The 24,447-nt window shown below is 51.7% G+C and overlaps 1 protein-coding gene across 4 annotated transcripts in view; it reads left to right on the top strand.

Annotated features, from left to right (window-relative positions):
- Window positions 1-24,447, top strand: part of UNC13B (unc-13 homolog B) — a 2,660,654-nt gene that overhangs the window by 573,128 nt on the left and 2,063,079 nt on the right. For all 4 annotated transcript variants that reach the window (XM_085628130.1, XM_085628129.1, XM_085628128.1 and 1 more), the window contains exon 5: window positions 249-372. In XM_085628130.1, coding sequence (XP_085484256.1) covers window positions 249-372 — 124 coding nt within the window. The remainder of the gene's footprint in view (window positions 1-248; window positions 373-24,447) is intronic.

The raw sequence follows: 24,447 nt of genomic DNA, 5'->3' as shown, positions 1-24,447 counted from the left end.
ATTTACCTCTCAGACCCAGACAGGTGCCACTGACTGGGGAGTTTAGGTGGATTCCCATGCCAGAGAAGCATCTTCATAGTTCATTGAAGTTAGTAAACTATTCATGGACATTTTTCTGTTGGAGTTGTGTAAGATATTACAGGACATTTTACTGTATGGAATAAACATGTTTTAGGAAACCTTTCAATGAATGGGAATATATTTTTTCACAATGAGAAACCGGTTCTGAGAGTCTGTGTTCTTTGTAGGAGGGTCCTGGAGAGTGGTCTGCGCTGGAAGCTGAAGTCTTGATGAAGGATGACGAAATCTGCGGTACCAAAAATCCAACACCTCACAAGATTTTACTGGATGCCAGATTTGAGCTGCCTTTTGGTGAGTGCACATTCACTCAAGCAGATTACTGCCTCCCTGACCACCCTCCCTTGCTGACTAGCAAACAAACTATGTATCTGTGTGTGATACTGTTTAGCAATTCTGTGCTTAGACACCCATTAGAAGACCTCTTACTACCAGTGGCGGCTCCTCATCTAAGGCGGAGGAGCGTCGCCCACTGCTTTATGCTCTGTTAAAAAAAGGAAAAATAAAATGATAACTCGAGGTTTATTTTTTCCCACTGCAATGTCCTTGTGGGGCGGAGCTGCTCTCAGAGCAGGGGAAGGAGTGGTTTGCACTCCCTATGTGAGCATGAGTGATTGGGCGGACCTCTCTGGCCGGCCAAACAGTCATGAACACATAGCATGTTCTCCAAGAAGCCAGAAAGAGAATGCAGGAGAGGCAGCGACCGGGAGGTAAGTGATTAAAAAATATATATATATAAATCCCCTTGCCCCACTGCTACTTCCAGGTAGCAGCCGCCACTGCTTACTACTGTAGGATTGGGTCAACAGCTGTATTGTCTATTAGTGGAGATTCCATGCTTTGCTTCAAAAGTGTGCAGTCAACTGTTCTGTCCTGGTGTGCTCTTGGCATGCGTCTTGTCAGACAATATGTTTAAATGTGCTTAGTACTTGAGATAGCACATCTCAACCCCAGAAGAAGTGTCACAGCCCTTTACATACCATATAAGCAAGTAGATGAGGGGCTTCAGTATATATGCAGCGGCGACTCCTTCACTAAGGCGGAAGAGCGACGCCCCACTGTTCTCTGAGCGGTGCGAAGGAAAGATAAAATGATAATAACAGAACATTATCATTTTATTCTTAGTGAAGCTTGGAGACAGGTTGGGGGGGGCTGGGCTCGCTGCATCAGAGGGAGCTGGAGTGGTATAATGTGCAACCTAAGTGAGCATGGTGGTTTGGCCCAACCGTTAGGCGCACTTAGCATGTTCTCCACCTGGCTGTATTGCACAGCCTGTGTGGAGAACATGCACAGGCTGTCAATCCCTGTCTAAGGGCCGAACCACGACTCTCGGACCAATTACGATGCTGCTCTCATGCTGGTGACAGCAGTGTCATGATTGGCTAGGGGTGTCCAATAGCCTGTGTGCTGGTGGGAGCCAGGAGAACAGTGAGGAGGGACGAGAGGTGGCGGCTGGTGACCAACGTCGAGCAGATAAGCCTTCTTTTTCCCCTGTTTTTCTAATCCCCCAACCCCCTCTCCTCCCCGGTCCTTACCAGCCGCCACTGTATAGAAGTGAGAATGGAGCACAGGTGATCAATATTCAACAAGCATTGGCATAGCCAATAGGTCTCGCCTTTGGGACCTTATAAGTGTTTAGCCATGCAACAGTTGCATAACTAAATACTTATAAGGTCCCGAAAGCGAGACCTATTTGCTATGCAAAGCGGCCGTAAAAAGTGATCGCGATCAAACATCAAAGCGGCCGTGCGGCCGCGAAAGTGAAAGTTATCACGGTAAAGCGCAGCGCGCACCCGCGCACATGCACTGTAGCTCTAGGCTGGCCTGGTAGCACTTTTTGGAGCCCTCTCAATAAGTCTCGGCAGACCAGCGCATGCGCTGGGTCAGGCGAGCCCTAAAAAGCACTGCTGGAGAAAGAACGCTTGAGCTGGATTTCTCCTTAGTCAGTGTCTCGAGCTGATGTAGACTGTGCTACTCAAGACTCTTGTTATGTTTCAATTCTGTAATTACTGTGAGATATTTTATTATGTGTTTGGCCTCCTAGGTGAGGCAGGTTGTATTATTTTGATTGAGATTCCAGGTCGAGCCAATTAATAGTTGCGAGTACAGGTACAAAAATGTTCAATTATTTGATATAGGCATTTGATATTTTTGGGGTATTTTTGATTTGTCTGTTTGCATTTGTTGTAAATTCCTGCATGTTGAGAACTCCATACGTGCCAACTTTCAGACTTTTACTAGAAAGTAATTTAACGGGCATTTGTTTCTGGAATAATCATGCTGTTAAGTAAGAGTTACAAATTCACAAAAATAGTTCTAATTTGAGAGGTCAGCAACAATTTAAGACCTTCATGGCAATCACAGTGCACAAAGTCTAAAAAAAAAAACACACATAAAGACTAAGCAAATTAGGAATACGTATTTATTTATGCATAGTATTTCAATTCGATTCATCCTTCACTTCATTTTTCCATAATTTATCATGTGAGCGTTCTCTATTCAATGTAAAGACAAGATAACAAGTGTTTGTTGTTGTTAAGCACTGGGCGTCTCCTTGTGTCTGAGAGTGAAGTCTAAAGCACCGAGTCGAGGCGTGAGTCTGCGATACGAGCAAGACTCCCTAGGTGGCACTCCACGGTTACTGGCCCAGGGCCATTTCTTCAGTCAAATAACTGACTTCACTTTTCTGTTTGGTTCTGTACTGGATCACGGAGCCAAAACGCTCTCTAGTTTCGTACCATGCACTCAAAATAAGTGGGCTTTATTTTCCCAATTGAAAGATCACTTGAGGACTGCGTGTTAAATTGCAGATTGGAAATTCCTGTACTGTGGTGCCTTCGTTTGCTGGTATGGGGGCCTTTGTGTCAGTTTGCAATTTGCATGCTGACATGCCCTGGTGCTCCACTGGGACCCTGGCAGAGCTGTACAGGTTTGGTCAGATGCTGAAGCTTGTGACCTCTCAGTTTTTTTGGAAGGCTCGAGTTACCGCAGATTTGGCTCACCATAACCAGGCATCTTGTCCCTTTAGTTTGTGGACTACTTAGCAGAATGCAAGAATTTTCTGTAGAACGTTGATTTGCAGTTTGCCACCCACGATCTCGGTGTTGCTTTGAGAAGAAGATGTGCGAGTTGAGTCAAAGATAATTTCCAGGTTTTTTACTTTCTCTGAGATCGAAGACTGCAGGTCAAGTGAACGTCTCACAAGCACCAACCTCACAATTTCGGCTGTGTTAAGGAAGCTTAGAATATGCAATGATGGACAACCTGCGCAGCGAGGAGCTCCTCGATCATTTTTAGCAAGAAATGATTCTGTTCTTCCCGTGGACCAAAAGCTGGATTGGAGAACCTAGAGCAAGCACATTTGCTCTTCATCAGGTCTCTCCTGTGTGCTCTTCATCAGGTCTCTCCTGTGTGCTCTTCATCAGGTCTCTCCTGTTAATTTCTTTGTCCATTTCATGCCTCAGGTGGATACCGTTTTAGCTCAAACTACTGCCGCGGTTCTTCATTTCGAAGGGGCTGTACCGTGACGTGTGCAGAGGTGAACTTTGCTCTGTCTTTCAGTGGCTTTACTGACTGGCCATAGATGTGTCATATGTTTGAGATGTGCAGAATGTTCAGTGATCAGTTTGAACAAATCTGAGGGTGAACAAGCCTATTGGATGTTGCAGTGTTGTGTTAAGACAAAGTTTAGTGCCTGATATACTGTTGCATAGATCCGCTAAGCCTCTTGATTTAACCCCACTGTGTTTATGTTTTCTTATAGGTTTACTGCAGTACATTTGTTAGGTTTGTCTACTTGCAAGTTGCTGTTGCTGATAAACATGATTCTTGATGCAAAAATAGTAAAATACAATATCACTTCAAAAGTGTTCATCCAGAAAATGCCGGGTGGTCCTTATTTAGTAAGTTATGAAGGGCTGGTTTGGTTGTAGTGTACGTCTTCCTTTTGGTCACTTGATAATTTAGGTTTTTGCATGTATGGCGCTTCCCCCTTCTAAGTCAGAGAAACTCAAAATCCACTTATAGGATCTCTATTCTAATGAGCGACCTGAAAGCCCTGGTTGACAAACAGAAATATGGTAACATGTCTTGAGTGGACTTTCTGTGGTGGATTGGGTGCTGATAAAGCCTACTTTAAAGAGGGGTTTGTTTCTCAGGAGTGATGAGGTTCGGCAGCAATATGTCACACGGCAGCACTGAAGGTCTTGTGAGTTGCAGCGAGGAGGGATCTGGTGGAGTGTGTGTAGTTGTCACATTCGCAAAGCTGCATCTAGCAACATTGGCATATTCTGAATGGAAGAGGGTGTGTGTAGTGTGCTCACGGTTGACGTCATATGAATTCTGGCATAGATGAGGGTGGGTGTAGTGTGCTCATGGTTGACGTAATATGAATTCTGGCATAGATGAGGGTGGGTGTAGTGTGCTCATGGTTGACGTCATATGAATTCTGGCATAGATGAGGGTGGGTGTAGTGTGCTCATGGTTGACGTCATATGAATTCTGGCATAGATGAGGGTGGGTGTAGTGTGCTCATGGTTGACGTCATATGAATTCTGGCATAGATGAGGGTGGGTGTAGTGTACTCATGGTTGACATCATATGCATTCTGGCATAGATGAGGGTGGGTGTAGTGTACTCATGGTTGAGGTCATATGAATTCTAGCATAGATGAGGGTGGGTGGGTGTAGTGTACTCATGGTTGACGTCATATGAATTCTGGCATAGATGAGGGTGGGTGTAGTGTACTCATGGTTGACGTCGGATGAATTCTGGCATAGACCGGGAGCAGGATCATAAAGAGTGATCAGTTTAGCGGCGTGGTGCACAGGTGCCATTATTGGCTCGGTAGCCCTGTAGCTGGCACGGTTGTTTGGCAGCTGCAGTAGAGCCTAACTTGTCACTTGTGCAGGGAAGATAATGATATTTGTGCTGGGTCTCGGGAGCAGAGATGATGAATCCATATTTTGTCTGTTTCTGTATGATGTACCTATGTGGGTGAATGGTGCAGTGACATTGTCCAGATGTGCCCGGTGTCTGCATTTCATTCCCTCAGATTTGCTAGTAACCATATGTTAATACACTACTGTGTATATGATACAAGGAATGTTTTTTAAACCCATTCAATTAGTATTGGCTTTCTTTCACCGGTGAACTTGACCAGGTTGTATACACTTGCTTTGCAGGGCCTAGGGTTAAAGTTGTTAGCCTAGATCATGATTAAGTTGTTTTAAATGTTGATTGGGCGTTTTTTGTGACTGAGAGAGTTGCCTGCTGCCTTGAGGTTGTGCAACTCTTCAATTGCCCAATTATTAGAGATAGCAGATATAGCCAGGACTAGTTAAAATCAGACTAAACGTGTGTGGCAAAGGATAGGTTATTTGTAGTATTTGTAATGGTTGTTTAACTGGTGTTTTAGTCTGCGGTGAGTGTCTTGGCAGTCAGTACCAGTTCTTCTCTTTTTCTGTTTAAAGCACTATCTCCAGTCTTCTCGGCCACCTCCAGTTTGGCTGTCAAGCTTGACATTCCATGGCGGCAATACTAATTCTGATCTCCAATTTCTTACCCTATGCATTTAAATCTCCAGTCGTCTTTGTTTAGGGCTTTGCAGCATTATGCAACACGATTAATCACCCACCCTCTTTCCAACACTTGATACCTTCACATCACTGGTTCATAAGTAACCTCAGATAATATAAAACCTCCTGTGTACCTAACTCTTTCTGCCATCCCTTCTCCTACGTGTGGGTGCCCCTGGGACTCTCCTTTTAGACCGCTTTCTTCTTCACCTTTTCTCAGGCAATGTTGAGATCAGTTCCACTTTTCCTCACTCTCTCTCTCTCAACCTTATGGTTTGTGTTTCTCACTACTTAATCTAGTATGCATTGGATGGCACACTGGTCACCCTTGCTTGCAGTCTGTGCTGCTCCATTTCAAGCCGCCTTGCTTCCATCAAAGTAACCGGTGCTTCATCCTGATTTTCCTTCTTAAGCTTGCTCAAGTGTTTTTATTGGAGGTCTCATCGAGGTGACATAAGGGCTACTGCTTCTCTCCTTTTTAGCACTGATCCCACCTACTGGCAACCAAACACCTAATGACGACTTGTACATCAATCTAATGCTCCAGTGTCCTGAGTACTTGAATTCTGTAAAATGAAAATATTTAGACCTGTTCTTACAGTGCCTTTCTGGGTCACCAACCATAAGACGATTTACCTGCCCCGGTATGTGTTCACAGAGACAGCTGCTGTTGGCGGCAGTCTCAATCTTCAAAAGAAATCATGGAAACTCTATAAACATGTTAATATTTCTGTGAATGGAAAAGGAATATTTAATATTTCTTCCACCAGTGGTAAAAGTGTTGATAAAATGTGAGCAAAGTGCATGAACTGTATTTATTTCAGCATTTCTTGTTACTTAGAAAATACGCAAATTAAAATAAGGAGAATATCTGCTCTTTATGCACATCTCTTTTCAGCTACCATTTCAGTGTCTCTGTCACCCTCACACATCCACCTCCACACAACTGAGCAACCTTTGTCTCCTGAATTCAGAGTAACTGCACCTTCTCACACCATTCAAGAAGCCTCCAACCTTTGTAGTTGTGTCCTATTAGCATTGCCCACGTCTGCTGTGTTCATTTATTGGGGGGTGGGCTACTGCCAGTCATGTCACAGATTTCTCTATGTGACCCTTCGGAGAAAGAAGTCAGGCCTTTGACATGTGATGTCATGATGGGCCGTAGATTTGAGATTGCCGCTAACAGAATAGCGATTTCTATCCTTGGTAAAATACACAACAAAGGCTTGTGATACCACCTTCCATGGATTCCAGAGAATTTAAGATAAGTAATGGCCTGAACATGCAAGTTGGAATTCTATCCTGTGTAGGAGTTTCCGGCTGTCCTTCTGTTCACTGTTTGATATTGGCTCTTCACCATGTCACCATGCGAAACGATCAAGGGACATTTGTGAGTTAGCAGGCCTGGGGTTCGCGTCATAGCTTACTCATTGACTTAGGTTGGGTGCATTCCTTTCTGTGACTGACTACACAGGTGTCCTACTATGCCCTACCAGCAACCTGGCTACAGAAGAAACACACAGTGACGAAAATTTGTGGGAAACTAAGAAATACGTGTTTTAACAAGAAAAATGTGCACTGTAGATACAAGCTTGCCTGGATCCATGTCCATGTTTGTACCTTTTTATGGTCTAGCTTTACAGCGCAGCTGTTGCCAGACATTTATGTGCGCATCACCAGAGAGGGGCCTTGCCTCTGCCTATATGTCTGGAACCAGGGGTATGTTTTGATTGGGCAGAAGTTGTTTGCTTCCACAAAAATGTGCTTGTCCTCCACTACACAGCTGTGATCATTTTCTTTATTCATCCAGCTGCCTGAGCTTGAACTTTCAGGGACAGATACATGGCATTGCATCGCAGTAATAGTATCTTTGACAACTAGATAGTTTTTCACCTTTGTCTTTCTCTGGTAGCATCATAGATGGGGAGGGCACCCATAAGGAAAGTATACCATTCCATATGTTGTTGATTTTTGTCGTTTTTTAAATTGGGATTGGGTCAGACGGTGAATGAAAGAATGGGTTTGTGGATGAATGATTGATTGGATTTATGCTTGCAAAGTGATCTAAAGTCTCTAAGGTCTGACTCCATTCCAGTCAGACCCTCAAATCCATCTTGGACCACACTCCTTCCAAATTCTGTCATATCTGTTCTAAACAATAATACCTTGAATGACACCCGCCCTTATCATTTGTTGAACTAAGAAAGGGACAGGCTTTCCGATAATGACCCCGATGTAACATCTGATGAGACATTCGACCTGAAACAAGAGTTCGCTTATCACTAAATCAAGGCCATCAAGAAACATCCCTAGAAAATTAATCAAAGAGGTTAGTTCAAATGGACATCCCCTCATCTCCCATTTTCTTAAGGATATGTCTAGTACCCCTTTTCTGGCTCCGGAAATTTTTACACCACATTCCTTACACAATGTCAAAGGTCTTCATTTCTGATAACATTTAGTATTTAAGGCCCACCACTCGACCCCTTAGGGTAGCGAGGTCCTTCAGCCCAAATTGTCCTGCAAGATACTGTCTAAAGTCGATCTTGGTTATTGCGGCCATTTTGAGAAGCTGATGCATCCTGCCTGAAGCTGATTAGTGCCCGAGGATCGCTGCTACACAGAGCGTGTTTGCCTTTCACATGGAATACTTCTTCCATAGCTCTTCACATAATGACAGCCCGAGCTGTCAACAAGGTATGCAGTGCCCTGCTTCTTCCTAAGAAACTCTAGTCCATGAGTTACTCTACTACCTGCTCTCCTGGGATAGTACATAGAAGTTAGGTTTAGGGTGTTAGGATTCTAGATAAAAGGTTAACCATGGTAGACGTTTTCATTTTATTCTCGTTGTTTGCAATGTGCCTTCCTACTGGTTTTATGATATGTTGTGAGATTATTTTAGATGTACTAAGAAACAGGTTCACCCTGTTGTAGTAAACACTCTTAGTTAAAAGTGTTTGTTCTTCGAGCTGTGTATGTGATACTGTGAAGAGTGAAATGCGTTTTCTATCACCACGGTGTCCTTGATCCCTTCTAAGCCACCCGTAGGTGGGATCAGGAAACCTTGTAGAGCTATGCAAGAGTCTTAGCTTGCACGACAAAAGATAAGTGACAGAGTACATGTATGATGACCTAGTCCTAGGTGCCCACACCCATCAGTGACACAAGTGGCACGTTCATTCATGAGCCAGGCCTATTGCTGTTGTCAATGCTTATCAAAAAGACTCCGAGTACTTAATAAACTTGGGGGGAAAAGAAGAAGAGCCTGAGAGTTCTGGTCATTTTCTGCACAGCCTCGCAGGGCTCCTATTGAGATGTAAGACTCTCCCGGCTGGAATTCCATTCAGGTGCTGCAGCTGTTGCAGCAGCAGACAGCCCTGGCCATGCAACCAAGATTATTGTGTCAGTAGTTCAGAAATGACGGGCTACTTTAAAGAATTAGACGTCGCCATGGTAACCGAGCATGAAACCAAAGCTGTTCTCTCCCTGTCTGTCTGCCTCTGAACAGCTTTTACGTCTTGGCTTTCTAATAAGAATACTCACCCAGGGGTCAGGTTTAATGTGGTCTTAATGAGCGCCGGAGTTACGGGGCCCCGCAGCGAAGCGCTCCAGTGCCCTGCGCCTCATCCTTCGCGGCGCCTTCCTTTCTCTCACGCTGAGAGCTCGGGATGAAATCCGGAACAGAACCCCCATGCACATGTATATACTTTATTTTACAGACTGATGGAAAGTTTAGCCTTCACCACCTCGAGTGCAGGGCTTCAGCAACAGGCAAAATACACATTTTAAGCTTGAGTGTCTTAAAGCAGCAACGGTCCCGTCCTCCCTATTCATGTGGAACCAATGGCTGAGCTCTTTACAAATGGCCTTTTTCTGCTCCACAAACACATGGTGGTATTTCAGTGTCACGGGGCAGATTACTGGTCTGGTACCAATAACGAGCAGTAACATATGCACCAGTGACAAAGTGCCAGTAGGTTGCTGTAAATATCAGTTCAGGCTTTCCTCCAGGGCTTGACCAGCCCCAGTACATGATGCGGTCTATAAGCTTGTACTTGAATTATTGTGTTAGGTTCATGATCCTTGTTTGAGGTTTCCAGGGCTTGAGACGTCAGTACAAAGCTTTTACTTGCACTATTGTGTGTGCTCCATCCTTGATCCTTCTTTGAGGCTAGCAGGGTGAGACTTCTCCATACACAGCTTATACTCGAACTATTGTGTGTGCTCCATCCTTGATCCTCCTTTGAGGCTAGCAGGGTGAGACTTCTCCATACACAGCTTACACTCGAACTATTGTGTGTGCTCCATCCTTGATCCTTCTTTGAGGCTAGCAGGGTGAGACTTCTCCATACACAGCTTATACTCGAACTATTGTGTGTGCTCCATCCTTGATCCTCCTTTGAGGCTAGCAGGGTGAAACTGCTCCATACACAGCATATACTCGAACTATTGTGTGCGCTCCATCCTTGATCCTCCTTTGAGGCTAGCAGGGTGAGACTTCTCCATACACAGCTTACACTCGAACTATTGTGTGTGCTCCATCCTTGATCCTCCTTTGAGGCTAGCAGGGTGAGACTTCTCCATACACAGCTTATACTCGAACTATTGTGTGTGCTCCATCCTTGATCCTTCTTTGAGGCTAGCAGGGTGAGACTTCTCCATACACAGCTTATACTCGAACTATTGTGTGTGCTCCATCCTTGATCCTTCTTTGAGGCTAGCAGGGTGAGACTTCTCCATACACAGCTTACACTCGAACTATTGTGTGCGCTCCATCCTTGATCCTCCTTTGAGGCTAGCAGGGTGAGACTTCTCCATACACAGCATATACTCGAACTATTGTGTGCGTTTCATCCTTGATCCTTCTTTGAGGCTAGCAGGGTGAGACTTCTCCATACACAGCTTACACTCGAACTATTGTGTGTGCTCCATCCTTGATCCTCCTTTGAGGCTAGCAGGGTGAGACTTCTCCATACACAGCTTATACTCGAACTATTGTGTGTGCTCCATCCTTGATCCTTCTTTGAGGCTAGCAGGGTGAGACTTCTCCATACACAGCTTATACTCGAACTATTGTGTGTGCTCCATCCTTGATCCTTCTTTGAGGCTAGCAGGGTGAGACTTCTCCATACACAGCATATACTCGAACTATTGTGTGTGCTCCATCCTTGATCCTCCTTTGAGGCTAGCAGGGTGAGACTTCTCCATACACAGCATATACTCGAACTATTGTGTGTGCTCCATCCTTGATCCTCCTTTGAGGCTAGCAGGGTGAAACTGCTCCATACACAGCATATACTCGAACTATTGTGTGCGCTCCATCCTTGATCCTCCTTTGAGGCTAGCAGGGTGAGACTTCTCCATACACAGCATATACTCGAACTATTGTGTGCGTTTCATCCTTGATCCTTCTTTGAGGCTAGCAGGGTGAGACTTCTCCATACACAGCTTACACTCGAACTATTGTGTGTGCTCCATCCTTGATCCTCCTTTGAGGCTAGCAGGGTGAGACTTCTCCATACACAGCTTATACTCGAACTATTGTGTGTGCTCCATCCTTGATCCTTCTTTGAGGCTAGCAGGGTGAGACTTCTCCATACACAGCTTACACTCGAACTATTGTGTGCGCTCCATCCTTGATCCTCCTTTGAGGCTAGCAGGGTGAGACTTCTCCATACACAGCATATACTCGAACTATTGTGTGTGCTCCATCCTTGATCCTTCTTTGAGGCTAGCAGGGTGAGACTTCTCCATACACAGCTTATACTCGAACTATTGTGTGTGCTCCATCCTTGATCCTTCTTTGAGGCTAGCAGGGTGAGACTTCTCCATACACAGCTTACACTCGAACTATTGTGTGTGCTCCATCCTTGATCCTCCTTTGAGGCTAGCAGGGTGAGACTTCTCCATACACAGCATATACTCGAACTATTGTGTGCGTTTCATCCTTGATCCTTCTTTGAGGCTAGCAGGGTGAGACTTCTCCATACACAGCTTACACTCGAACTATTGTGTGTGCTCCATCCTTGATCCTCCTTTGAGGCTAGCTGGGTGAGACTTCTCCATACACAGCATATACTCGAACTATTGTGTGTGCTCCATCCTTGATCCTTCTTTGAGGCTAGCAGGGTGAGACTTCTCCATACACAGCTTATACTCGAACTATTGTGTGTGCTCCATCGCTGTACAGAGTGGACACACGTTTGTGATATTTGTTTGAGGCTATCAGGGCTTGAGACCTCAGTACAAAGCTTATACTTGAATTATTGTGTTTGCTCCATCATTGTAGAGAGCAGGCGTAAGTAATGAGATCTTTTTTGATGCTACAAGGGTTTGAGGCCTCAGTACAGCCTGGCTGCAGTCACCTTATAGAATCATCACAGGAGCAGAACTGTACATTAAACTGGGGCTTCTAAGCATACCAGTTGTACTGTAGTAAAATATTCACTTGGCGCATACAGTTGTCCCCTTACATGTCGTAAAACATTTCTAGATGTTTGGTTTGAACTCAACAGTATTTCAGCACAAAAAAGACTGATTAGGCCAGAGACATGTTCCTCGCACACATTCCTGTGTACAGCATGCTCCTCCAGGTGGCACTGTAAGGCCTCACAGTGAAACGTGGATCGCATCATGTGAGGAGCGACACTGGCTTCAAGCTGTAACTGTGCTCCGGTGCTCCTTCACATGGAGGTAAAGCCGCAGGTTGGAGATCAGCTTACCAGTTTTAAGTTGAACTCTTTTATTAATTTTAGTAGGAATAAGGTAACTTCGACAGCATCAGTAGCTTCCGCCTACAACCCTGCGGGCCGGCTCGTTACTGACTGGCATATCATCACTCCCACCACTTCCCCTGAGTAGGTCAAGGTTAACACAGCATGTCGCCTACAACCCCTCAGGGCCGGCCGCGTCTCATACCATAGGAGTTTCGAAAAGCTGCAACTTTTATAGCATGTATCCTGTGCGATCGGGCCCGCGGGGCACCCTTCAGAGAAGCGTCCAAACGTGGCGGACTAGGGCCCGGTCTCTGCCGCTGGCCCTTCGGCTACAGTTCGCCCCTCGGGACTGCAATCCGTCGTGATACCCAGAAACAAAACAAAACCCCGCCCCAACTCCCCCCCCCCCCTCCCCATCCCCCCACCCGCAACCTTCGATCCCTACCCCCCCCCTCCCCAGTCCAGTGCGTGCTCCCCATAATGTCCGCCAGATTCTGTTGCCTTTTCCAGGGGCCGCCGTTCAGGTCCTATCAACAGGCCCGGTCAAGGGGCGGAGTCTGCCTGCGTGGCGAGTCTCAGGAGTCGTAGGTATTTTGGGCAAGTCAATTCTCTAAATTCTGTGGTCAACAGGGATCGGAAGGGCTGCCAGATGTCATTAAATGTCTCCGTGTCGCCTGCCACTGTCAACGACAGTTTTTCCATGCCTAACACGTGCCACAGTCTATGCAACCAGCCCGTGATCGTGGGGGGTGTGGGCGTACGCCAGTGTACCAGGATATTCTGAATGGCGGACCCCAACGCTATGGCGATCTGCCTGCCCCTGCGGGATTTTAATGGGTACATCAAATCGTTGGGGAGGCCCAACAAGATATAGGCCGGAAAGCGCGGTAACTCAGTCTTGAAATGGGAGTCTACCTCATCTATCACTTCTTTCCAGTAGGCGGCAAGCAGGGGGCAGCCCCACAGGATATGTGTCAGTGTTCCTGTCTGTCCACAACCCCTCCAACAAGTGTCCTCCCTGCTGCTATCCATAGCGTGTATACGTGCTGGGGTGTAGTACCAGTATGTGGAAACTTTGGTGAAAGTTTCGGTGAGGCCCGTGTGATATGCCGAATGCCTAGCTCTGTAAGCTACCTGTCTCCATTCATCGTGACTCAGGGTCCTACCCAGCTCCCTGTCCCATCGCTCGCGTCCCGGATTATAAAAGTGCGAGGGGGGCACCTGGAGGTATCCATACAGGTCGCTGATGAGTTTAGCGTCGGACGTCCGCGTTTACAGCCAGCGTTCGTAAGGGAGGAGTCGTCTATTCGCCGCCTCGCGTACCTGTTGATGCAACGCCCAGTGGCGAACCTGCAGGTACCGCAGTCTCTCGGTCTCTGGCAATGCATAATCTTGTCTGAGGTCCGCGAAGGGGATAATCCCTTCCGCATTGTAGAGATAGCATAGAGCCTTGCACCCCGCCTCACGCCAGCGCACGAACGCGCCCCTCTCCATCCCCGGAGTGAAGTCCGGATTATCCGTCAAGGGCGTTAACGGGGAGGGAAATGTGGTCAACCCGTGTGTGAGATTGGTAGCATCTCAAACCTGGAGCTGCACTCTGGTGATAAAAGAGGCGTATAGATTAGCGGGTCGGTGAGCCCTGCGTAAAAATGGTACCTCCTGTAGAGGCCTCCCCGCCACCGCCTGATCCTGGAAGAGCCAATGTTTGTCCGACTCCCACCTGCTCCACTCCACCATGTAACGCAACTGTGCTGCGTAAAAGTATTTGCGTAGGTCCGGGATGCCTAGCCCCCCAGTCTCCGGCGTCAGCAATGAAAGTGCTCTCCTCATTCTGGGTTTCTTACCCTGCCAGATAAAGCGTCCCAGCTCCGACTGCATCTGCCGGAGCCATCCCACCGGTGGGCGCAGCGGGAGTGCCCGAAACAGATACAGGACCTGGGGCAAGATTGTCATCTTAACTGCTGCCACTCGACCCAGTAACGAAAGAGTGCCACGGTCCCAGCGCGTCAGTTCCTCCCGTATTTTCCGGCCCAGGGCGGTGTAGTTGGCCAGCACCATCGCTGGTAGGGTCAGAGCCAGAAGGACTCCTAAGTAGAGCACTGGCTCCCGAGACCAGACTATTGGGACCCGTTGTTGTAAAAGGGTCCTGGTCGCAGGTGCGAGAGAGAGATCCAAGGCCACCGATTTTCCCATATTCATCTTAAAGCCTGCCACCTCTGCGAAGCAGGTCAATTCGTCAATGCAAGCCGGCAAAGCCGAGAGCGGATCGTCTAAGGAGAGTATCACATCGTCTGCGTACAGGCTGATGGCATGACTAAAGCCACCGAATTTCACCCCTCTCACTGTCGGGTTGTCCCGAATCCGCTGTGCGAAGGGCTCCATATACAACGCAAAGAGTAAGGGTGACAGCGGGCATCCCTGTCGCGTGCCTCTTTCAATGTGGAAGCTCCTCGAGCTGTACCCGTTGACTCGTACTACGGCCGTTGGGGATCTGTAGCAGTTAAAAATCATGTGACGAAATTTGTCTCTCACCCCCACCTTCTCCAGCACCTGTTCTAGGTACGGCCAGTGAACGCGATCGAATGCTTTTTCGGCGTCCACCAGTAACAACATCCTCTCTCCCCGGACCCTTGATGCCTTCTCAATGAGATGTGTGATTCTCTTGGTATTGTCGACCGTTTGCCTTCCGGGCACGAAGCCCGCCTGGTCCGGGTCGATAAGTCCCGGTAAGAGGGGGGCCAGTCGCGCCGCCAAGATCCCTGTGTATAGTTTAAGATCGACATTTAGGAGAGATATCGGCCGGTAGGAGCCACAGTGCGATCTATACTTTCCCGGCTTGGGGATGACCGTGAGGGATGCCCGTAGCAGATCTGGTGGGATTGCGCCCGGCGTTGCGAAGGTGTTGAACAGACGTGTGAGAATCGGTGCTAGTAAGGTGCAGAACGTTTTGTAGAAGAGAGACGTGAAGCCGTCTGGCCCCGGGGATTTACCATGTTTGAGACGGGCTATAGCCGATATCACTTCTTCGGCCTTAATGTCCCCCTCTAGTGCCTCCGCCTGTGCGGGTGTTAAGGACGGTAGGGAGACCGAGGTCAGATATCTCTGCGTTGCGAAGGCGTCCGGAGGGTCTCCAGCGTACAGGTCGGCATAGTACCTGCGAAAACTTTCCGCTATCTGAGCATCCTCTGTAACCGTGGACCCTGTGGGGTCGGTGATCTCCTTCACCGCGTGTTTCTGTCGGGCGGCCCTGAGCTTGCTCGCCAACAACCTACCGCACTTGTCCCCCCCTGTGTAATAGGCATGCTTGAGGCGCAGTGCCGCATATTCCGCACGATCCAAGTCCAGGGCCGTCAGAAGCTTTCTCGCCCCTTGGAGTTGCCGCCAGATCCGGGGTGCACCCGTCCGACCATGTATATGTTCTAATTCACGGACCCTCTGCGTGAGTTCCTCCCGTTTCTCCCGCCTGTTAGCATTATCTGCCGAAGCAATCGCGATAAATTCCCCCCGAAGCACCGCTTTCAGAGCCGCCCATTGAGTCGCCCGAGACGTGTCAGGGGTCTCATTATGGGACAGATATTCCTGTATCACCTTCGTCACTTGCTGGACCACATCTCGTCTACTGAGCAGTGTGTCCCGCAAACGCCAGACCCTAGGAGAGTATGAGGCCGGCGGCAAACAGAAGGTGGCAGCCACCGGGGCGTGGTCCGACACCGAAATCACCCCCATGTCTGCCTCCGTGGCCAAAGCATGTACCGGTCCCGAGACCAAAAGGTGGTACAGCCGTGCATACGTCTTGTGCGCATGCGAGTAGTACGAATAGGTCCGTTCCGTGGGGTGCATTTGCCGCCAGAGGTCCCCTAAACCCATCTCCACCAGTTGTGCCTTACATGCCTTCGAGAATTCCCCGGCTTGTGGGGAGCGTTGGGCGGATCTATCGGCGGCGCCGTCAAAGACCATGTTGAGGTCGCCCCCAAGGATAACGTGCCTATCCTGTGTAACCGCGATCTCCTCCAGCGCCGAGGTGAGGAAGCGTTCTTGCCTTTCGTTCGGGCTATAAATGGACCCAACCGTGAATGTGAGACCAGCCACTCGAATTCTATAGGCCAGGAGCCTACCCTTCAGTTCCGTTTGTTTGTGAAGTATTTCCCCTCTAAAGCGCCGGGCCACTAGTATCGCCACCCCCGCTGTTTTAGTGTTGCAGGATGAGTAGAATTGTGTAGGGAATGCGGGGGATCGCAATCTGGGACAGTCCTGGGGCAGGAGGTGCGTCTCCTGTAGAAGACAGAGATCCGCCTGGGTGTTCTCTAGCAGAGATAGTACCGCTCGGCGTTTGATCGGGTTATTAAGGCCCCTGACATTGAGCGTGACAATTTTAAACATTGTAGGTGTCATGTTGGAGGCTCGACCAGCCCGCCTCTGCCTCCCTGGAATCTACGGACTTCACGAACCAGAGTGTGTGTGCCGCTGCTGCGGCCGTGTTTCCGGGCACGCACTGGACTCCCCCCACCCCCCCTGCATCCCCCCCTTCCCCCCCCCCCTCCCCTCCCAAATTCCTGCAACAAACACCCCAACCACCCCACCATTCACCCTACGGCAACGTGCCAACATCTCCCGAACCCCCTCGGGCACCACCCCCTTCCCACTCCCCTCAACCTGAGTCAACATTGTCCAAGGCCAGTCCCAAAGGGACAAGTCTTTGGTAAAGTACTCCAGTGGACGTCCAGCCACTGAACTCCCCCTACCTCCGCCCCAACCCGGCCCCCAAACCTGCTTAGTGTCAAGAGCTGTGATGATCTCCCCCCGGAGCCGACCTACGCCGCCAGCGCCGTGTCACCTAGTCCAGTAGTCTCCGCCACCTCGTTCACCGCCTTCGCCATGCTGGCTCTGGTGGTGGGTGAGTCTGGTCTCGCTAGTCGTGCCGGGTTGTGCCGCCTTGACACCCGCTGCCATCCATCACTGCCGGAGCGTCCCCGCCTCCGCGGGGCCGCGTCCTCCTCCGGTGCCGGTATGCCCAGGACTCCGCATGTCTCCTGTAGTGACCGTAGTTGATGCATAGTGCCATTCCATCGGAATATGAGTCTGAATGGGTGTCCCCATGTGTATGGTGTTTCGTGCGGTCTCAGGAAGTCGGTGGCGATTTTGAATGCTTTCCGTTTCTTAAGCGTGATTGCAGACAGATCCTGATACAAGGCAACTGGGTGGCCCCGGAAGGTGAGGGACTGCTTCTTCCGAGCCTCCACCAGTATGCGCTCTTTGAGCGGGAAGTCCGGGAGAAAGGCCAGGATGTCCGGGGGCGGCAACGATGCCCGGCGCCGCGGCCCTACTCGATGCGCTCTGTCTATCCGTACATGGAACCCAGCCGGCTCTCCCAGAACCTCTCGGAACAGATCCTGCAGGTAGCCCACCGTGTCCGTCCCTTCTTCTGTGAGCGGAATACCTCGGACTCTGATGTTGTTGCGTCGCGATCTGTTTTCTAGATCCTCGGCGTGTGCCTGGAGGTCGATCTGTTGATCCCGTAGGCGTAGCACCTCTTGTTGCAGGCTTTCGAATTCCTCATCCCTGTTCCGTCCGGCGTCCTCTATCATGGCCACCCGCTCTCCCAGGCTGTCCACCTCCCGCCGGACCTCCCGCACCTCGCTGGCAACCTCCTTCTTCAGGGCTTGGAAATCCTCCCGCAAGGAGCCGAAAAGGGATTCCATGAAAGATCTGGTGATTGGGGGCTCCCCACCGTCGGCGACCAGCGACCCGCCGGAGGGGCCGGGCGATTGCTGCCCCCGGTCGGCCCTCTGCTGGTTCCTACCCAGTAGCTCGGGGAGAGTGCGTTCCCCCTTCCGTCCTCCCTTGCTGCCCGCCATGAGCTCCGGGATTCAATGCTAATCGCCTCTTCTGTGCCCCAGAAGCCTCACGAGGGCTCCTGTCCCGCTTCCGCGTCTCCGGGGCTCCGAATGTCCTCCTCCGCTTCCTCTCTCTGTGGTGCCCCCGTCTCTGCGTAAGCGCTCCTGTGGGCTGCCTGTATGCCCCTCCGGGCCCCTTCCGCTCACCTCTGTGCTCGTGGCGCAGCCGCCGCCGCCGGGGGCACCGAGCCCCCCCTCCGCCGGTCAACCCCCGCACTTGGTCCGTCCACCGCTATCGCTACATCCTCGTGTACCGCGATGGGGAGCGTGTAGGGCGGGGTCCGTCCATCCTTATTCCGGCTCCCGTGTTCATGAGGCAGGTCTCTCCAGTCACTCCTCTCAGTCCGCAGTGCCCATCCAAGCTCGAGGCTGGTTCCGAGGGCTGCGGGGGCAGGGAACGAGGGGGGGGAGGCTCTTGCAGACGCTCCCCCCGCGATCCAGCAGCCTCACCCCACTAGCGCGATCGCTAGGCCGCAGCGCCGGCGTGCGCACGTGTCTCCTCAGTCCACGCGTGTCCCCCAGGCCCCTGTCTGCTGCGGTACCTCTGTGTTGGAGGGCCTGCACCTCACTCTCGGGGCCTCGTCTCAGTCGGCACCACCGCTAGCTTCGCCGCTGTAGTCACCCCACTGGGCTAGAAACTGCCCCTCCGTTCTCCGCTGGGCCTCAGGGGCGCCGTCGATCCTGCACACCCAGCGCTCACTCCACTTGCCGGCCTCCGGGGGCGGGGTCACGCGCCCCCCCCCCCCCCTTCCCCCCCCCCCCCCCCCCCCCCCCCGGTCCGATCAATCTCGCTTCGGTGCTGTGCCTCAATTAGCTCCGGTCCGGGCCGATACCGGGCCCCCAGCTGTTGTGTGGGCCGTCCCGTCGCGCCTCGGCCTGCCGCCTCCTTGAAGCCGGGCGCTGTCCTTGGCAGGCGTCCGGGCTCGTAGCTTCCTGCGCCGGCCTGGTGCTCCGCCCCTCCTCGGCCGCGATCTCCGGTCTACTCCAGCGGGTGCTGCGGGCCTCCCTTGATCTCTCCGGGGGCCAGGCAGCCCCCACCCGCACTCCGAAGTTTCGGCTGGCGATTTCCCGCACCTCCGGGGGGGAGATGCAGCGATTAGGCTCGGTCTAGGGGCTCACGGAAGCGGGAGCTGGCGGAGAAGCCGTCCGCTCACCTCGCCATCTTGGCCACGCCCCAGCTTACCAGTTTTAAAGGCCCAATTGGCCTATGTCAAGCAGCTGCACTAGGCCATCAGCAGCCAGTGCAGTGCCTTCCCTCTTGGCTGAAGGCCCTGGTGAAGGGTTGCTGCACCTTACCTCTTGGCTGCAGGCACCAGTTGAGTGTGGTAGTGCCTTCCCTCTTGGATGCAGGCACCAGTGGAAAGCGCCTGTGCCTTGCCTTTTAACTGCAGCCACCTTTAGAGGGCGGCATGCCTTCCCTTTTCACTGCAGGCACCGGTAGAGGGTGGCAGAGCCTTCTCTCTTGGCTGCAGGCACCGGTGGAGGATGGCAGTACTTTCCATCCTGAATGCAAGCTCAAGTGGAGGCTGGCAGTGGCTTCCCTCTTGGCTGCAGGCACCAGTGGAGGAAGGCAGTGCCTTCCCTCTTGGCTGCAGGCACCAGTGGACGTTGGCAGTGTCTTCCTTCTTGGCTGCTGGACCCGTTTGAGGGTGGCAGTGCCTTCCTTCTTGGATGCAGGCACCAGTGGAGGGTGGCTGTGCCTTCCTGCTTGGATGCAGCCACCCCTGGAGGGTAGCAGCGTTGTCCCTCTTGGCTGCAGGCACCGTTGGAGGGTGGCAGTGCCTTCCCTCTTGGCTGCAGGCACCAGTGGAGGGTGGCTGTGCCTTCCCTCTTGGATGCAGGCACCCCTGGAGGGTAGCAGCGCCGTCCCTCTTGGCTGCAGGCACCGTTGGAGGGTGGCAGTGCCTTCCCTCTTGGCTGCAGGCACCAGTGGAGGGTGGCAGTGCCTTCCCTCTTAGCAGAAACCACCGGTGGAGGGTGGCAGTGCCTTCCCTCGTGGCTGCAGGCTGAGGTGGAGGATGGCAATGCCTTCCCTCTTGGCTGCAGGCACCTGTAGAGGGTGGCAGTGCCTTACCTCTTGGCTGCAGGCCCTGTTGGAGGAGGGCAGTGCCTTTCCTCTTGGCTGCAGACACCAGTAGAGGATGGCAATGCCTTCCCTCTTGGCTGCAGGCACCTGTAGAGGGTGGCAGTGCCTTACCTCTTGGCTGCAGGCCCTGTTGGAGGAGGGCAGTGCCTTTCCTCTTGGCTGCAGACACCAGTAGAGGATGGCAGTGCCTTCCCTCTTGGCTGCAGGCACCAGTGGACGGTGGCAGTGCCTTCCTTCTTGGCTGCTGGCCCCGTTTGAAGGTGGCAGTGCCTTCCTTCTTGGATGCAGGCACCAGTGGAGGGTGGCTGTGCCTTCCCGCTTAGATAGAGGCACCCCTGGAGGGTAGCAGCGTCGTCCCTCTTGGCTGCAGGCACCGTTGGAGGGTGGCAGTGCCTTCCCTCTTGGCCGCTAGCCCCGTTTGAGGGTGGCAGTGCCTTCCTTCTTGGATGCAGGCACCAGTGGAGGGTGGCTGTGCCTTCCCTCTTGGATGCAGGCACCCCTGGAGGGTAGCAGCGCCGTCCCTCTTGGCTGCAGGCACCGTTGGAGGGTGACAGTGCCTTCCCTTTTAGCAGAAAGCACCAGTGGAGGGTGGCAGTGCCTTCCCTCTTGGCTGAGGTGGAGGGTGGCAGTGCCTTCCCTCTTGGCTGCAGGCACCTGTAGAGGGTGGCAGTGCCTTACCTCTTGGCTGCAGGCCCTGTTGGAGGAGGGCAGTGCCTTCCCTCTTGGCTGCAGGCACCAGTAGAGGATGGCAGTGCCTTCCCTCTTGGCTGCAGGCACCAGTGGAAAGTGGCAGTGCCTTCCTTCTTGGATGTAGGCCACTTTGAATGGTGGCTGTGCCTTCCCTCTTGGATGTAGACACCAATGGAGGGTGGCAGTGCCTTATAAGGCCAGCACTGAACCATTTTCTCAGTCTTGGAATGCGAGATGTCTTCTACTTGAGGTCTTCTGAAATGCATTTCGAACTCCATATGTATGACTGTTTTTGAATGTTATCTGTTAATTTAAGGGAATGATAACACAATGTCCAGGGTGGAGACGAGTGTTACCTGTCTTTCAGTGGATGGTGGCAGTGCCTTCCCTCTTCGATGCAGGCACATAGGGAGGGTGGCAGTGCCTTTCCTCTTGGGTGCAGGCACGTGTGGAGGGTGGCTGCAGCTTACCTCTTGGCTGCAGGCACCGGTAGAGAGTGGCAGTACCTTCCCTCTTGGCTGCAGGCACTAGTGGAGGGTGCAGTGCCTTCCCTCTTAGTGGAAAGCACCGGTGGAGGGTGGCAGTGCCTTCCCTCTTGGCTGCAGGCTGAGGTGGAGGGTGGCAGTGCCTTCCCTCTTAGCAGAAAGCACCGGTGGAGGGTGGCAGTGCCTTCCCTCTTGGCTTAGGTGGAGGGTGACAGTGCCTTCCCTCTTGGATCCAGGCACCAGTGGAGGGTGGCAGGGTCTTCCCTCTTGGATGCAGGCTCAGGTGGAGGGTGGCAGTGCCTTAGCTGCAGACACCGGTGGAGAGCAGTAGTGCATTCCCTCATGGCTGCAGACACCGGTGGAGGGTGGCAGGGCCTCCCCTCTTGACTGCCTGCCCTGTTGGAGGGTGGCTGTGCCTTCCCTCTTGGCTGCAGGCACCGGTGGAGGGTGCCAGTGCCTTACCTCTTGGCTGCAGACCCCGTTGGAGGAGGGCAGTGCCTTCCCTCTTGGCTGCAGGCAATGGTGGAGGGTGCCAGTGCCTTACCTCTTGGCTGCAGGCCCCGTTGGAGGAGGTCAGTGCCTTCCCTCTTGGCCGCAGGCACCAGTAGAGGGTGGCAGTGCCTTCCCTCTTGGCTGCAGGCACCAGTGGAAAGTAGCAGTGCCTTCCTTCTTGGATGGAGGCCGCTTTGAATGGTGACTGTGCCTTCCCTCTTGGATGCAGGCGCCATTGGAGGGTGGCAGTGCCTTACAAGGCCAGCGCTGAGCCATTTTGTCAGTCTTCGAATGCGGGATGTCTTCTACTTGAAGTCTGCTGAAATGCATTTCGAAGTCCATATGTATGACTGTTTTTGAATGTTATCTGTTAATTTAAGGGAACGATAACACAGTGTCCAGGGTGAGGCGAGTGATACCTGTCTTTCAGTGGATGGTGGCAGTGCCTTCCCTCTTGGATGCAGGCAACAGTGGAGGGTGCAGTGCCTTCCCTCTAAGCGGAAAGCACAGGTGGAGGGTGGCTGTTAGAATCCGGGGTCTCTGGTTGGCGCAGGTATGCCCTTGCGACAAGCAGGGACCCTTTCCTCTAAGTCAGGGCAAAGGATAACTCTTAGAAAATAACCCCTGCTTACCCTCTAGGTAACGTGGCGCGAGCAGTCCGGGTAGATTCCAGAGGGCATTAGGTTAAGCATTTAAGGCGTCCCACAATAACCACCAACCCACCACACAGAGACGCCAGACTGTATTTATAAAAATAAAGCACTTTATATAGAGGTTCTTTAAGCAGGCTTTGAAATACAGTCTTTTACTTGTAAACAGGGTTCCAGTTACTTGTGATTAATGTTCAGGATGCCACAGTTCATTAAATGGTCACTTTTGGTGCAATCTGCACTTTTTAGGGTTCTGTGCGCTTCGTAGGGCCTTTTTGGACGCGTCGTGCGATTCCTCACGCTTTCCGCGTGAGCACGCGTACTGGGACTCAAGCCGTACGGGCCGTACCTTCGTAGGTACGCTTCGTACGAGTCCGGTATGCCTCTTGCCACTCCTCACGCTTCCCGCGTGAGCAGCGTCTATATAATTCACACGGTACGGGCCGTACAGGTGCAGGGACGCGCCGTACGGGCTTGGTGCGAACCGCGCAACGCCTCACGCTTCCCGCGTGAGTAGCGTAGCGGGACGACAGCGTAGTACGGACCGTACAAAGGAAAGTACGCGTCGCACAAGGGCGCTTGGGGCTCACAGTACCTTATTCTTGGGGGCAAAGTTCGTGGCGGCCTCAGCAGTCTTTAGAAGGGCGTCCCGCGTCGCGTTGCAGTCCCGCTTGGTCAGTGGACGGCGATGCTTCGTGGGGCGCCTCAGGACGTCACGGCACACCTCGAGGTGGGAAGCAGGAAGGGCGGCTCGGGGGTGATTTTCAGCGCGCAGCGCTGTCAGCATCGGCCAGAATCGGCGAACCAGTGCGTCATCGGTCCTCGCAGTGGTCTCTACGGCCTGGGGTCGCAGAGGCTCGGCGCTTGGAGCCGGACAGTCTCTCCTTACTTTGCGAGCTCCGGCTCGAGGGGGCAGTAGTTTACTTTGCTCAGGCCAGGCAGGGCAGGCCTTCACGGTGCTCACAGCAGCACAGTCGATCAGAGGTCACGTTGCTCAGCGAGATTGGGGCACACAAGTTCTCTGGGGTCAGCGTTTGCAATCCACCCACAGCAGCTTCCTTTCTTCCAGGAAAGGGTAGCGCCCACTGTTCCTGGGGCGCAGTTAAGGGGGCAAGTTCACAAGCAAGCCCTTGGAGATTGTTCTTAAAGCACAAGTTGATTCAAAAGTCTCTCTCAGTCTTTTCCTCTCTTTCTTGCAGCAAGGAACCTTCCACAGGCCAGTCTCTCAAGGCTTAGAGACAGTACTCCTCCATGCAGCTTTCCCAGGTCCTTCTCTTCGGGCAGAGTTTCTTCTTGGCGTAAACAGGATCTGATTTCTTAGGAGCTGGGCTTCTTCTTTTATACACAGTGTCTTTTGATCTTTGTCGCCAGGGGGCCTGTGCCTGGCTCAGTCCGGTTTTGGAGCACTTTGTTGTGGTGACTCTGCTCTTTCCTTTCAGTGCACAGGGCAGAGACATCAGCTGCTCCACAGGGGGCGGAGCCAGCATTGTGGTGGCAGAGCACAGGTCTATTCAGAGTCAAGGTGTACTCCTCCCACCCATCCTGGTGTAGTCTCTCTACCCACCACCTGGCAGCCAGCCTGTCTCCTGGAATTCCCCAGCCCTGCCCCTCACTGAAACTAGGCAGCACACACACACAGCAGAGGTGGACTGAAATGGCTAAGCAAGTAAATACTAACTTTCTAAAAGATGTATTTACAAACACAGGATATTAAAATAAACTTTACTAAAAGAAGTATTTTATTATTCTGAGTTCAGGCATACTAAACTTGACTTTCTAC

The sequence above is a fragment of the Triturus cristatus genome, chromosome 2_1 (genome assembly GCF_964204655.1).
Source record: "Triturus cristatus chromosome 2_1, aTriCri1.1, whole genome shotgun sequence".
Taxonomy (NCBI): Eukaryota; Metazoa; Chordata; class Amphibia; order Caudata; family Salamandridae; genus Triturus; species Triturus cristatus.
The sequence above is the reverse complement of the archived record's forward strand: the minus strand, read 5'-3'. Positions and strand labels throughout refer to the sequence as shown.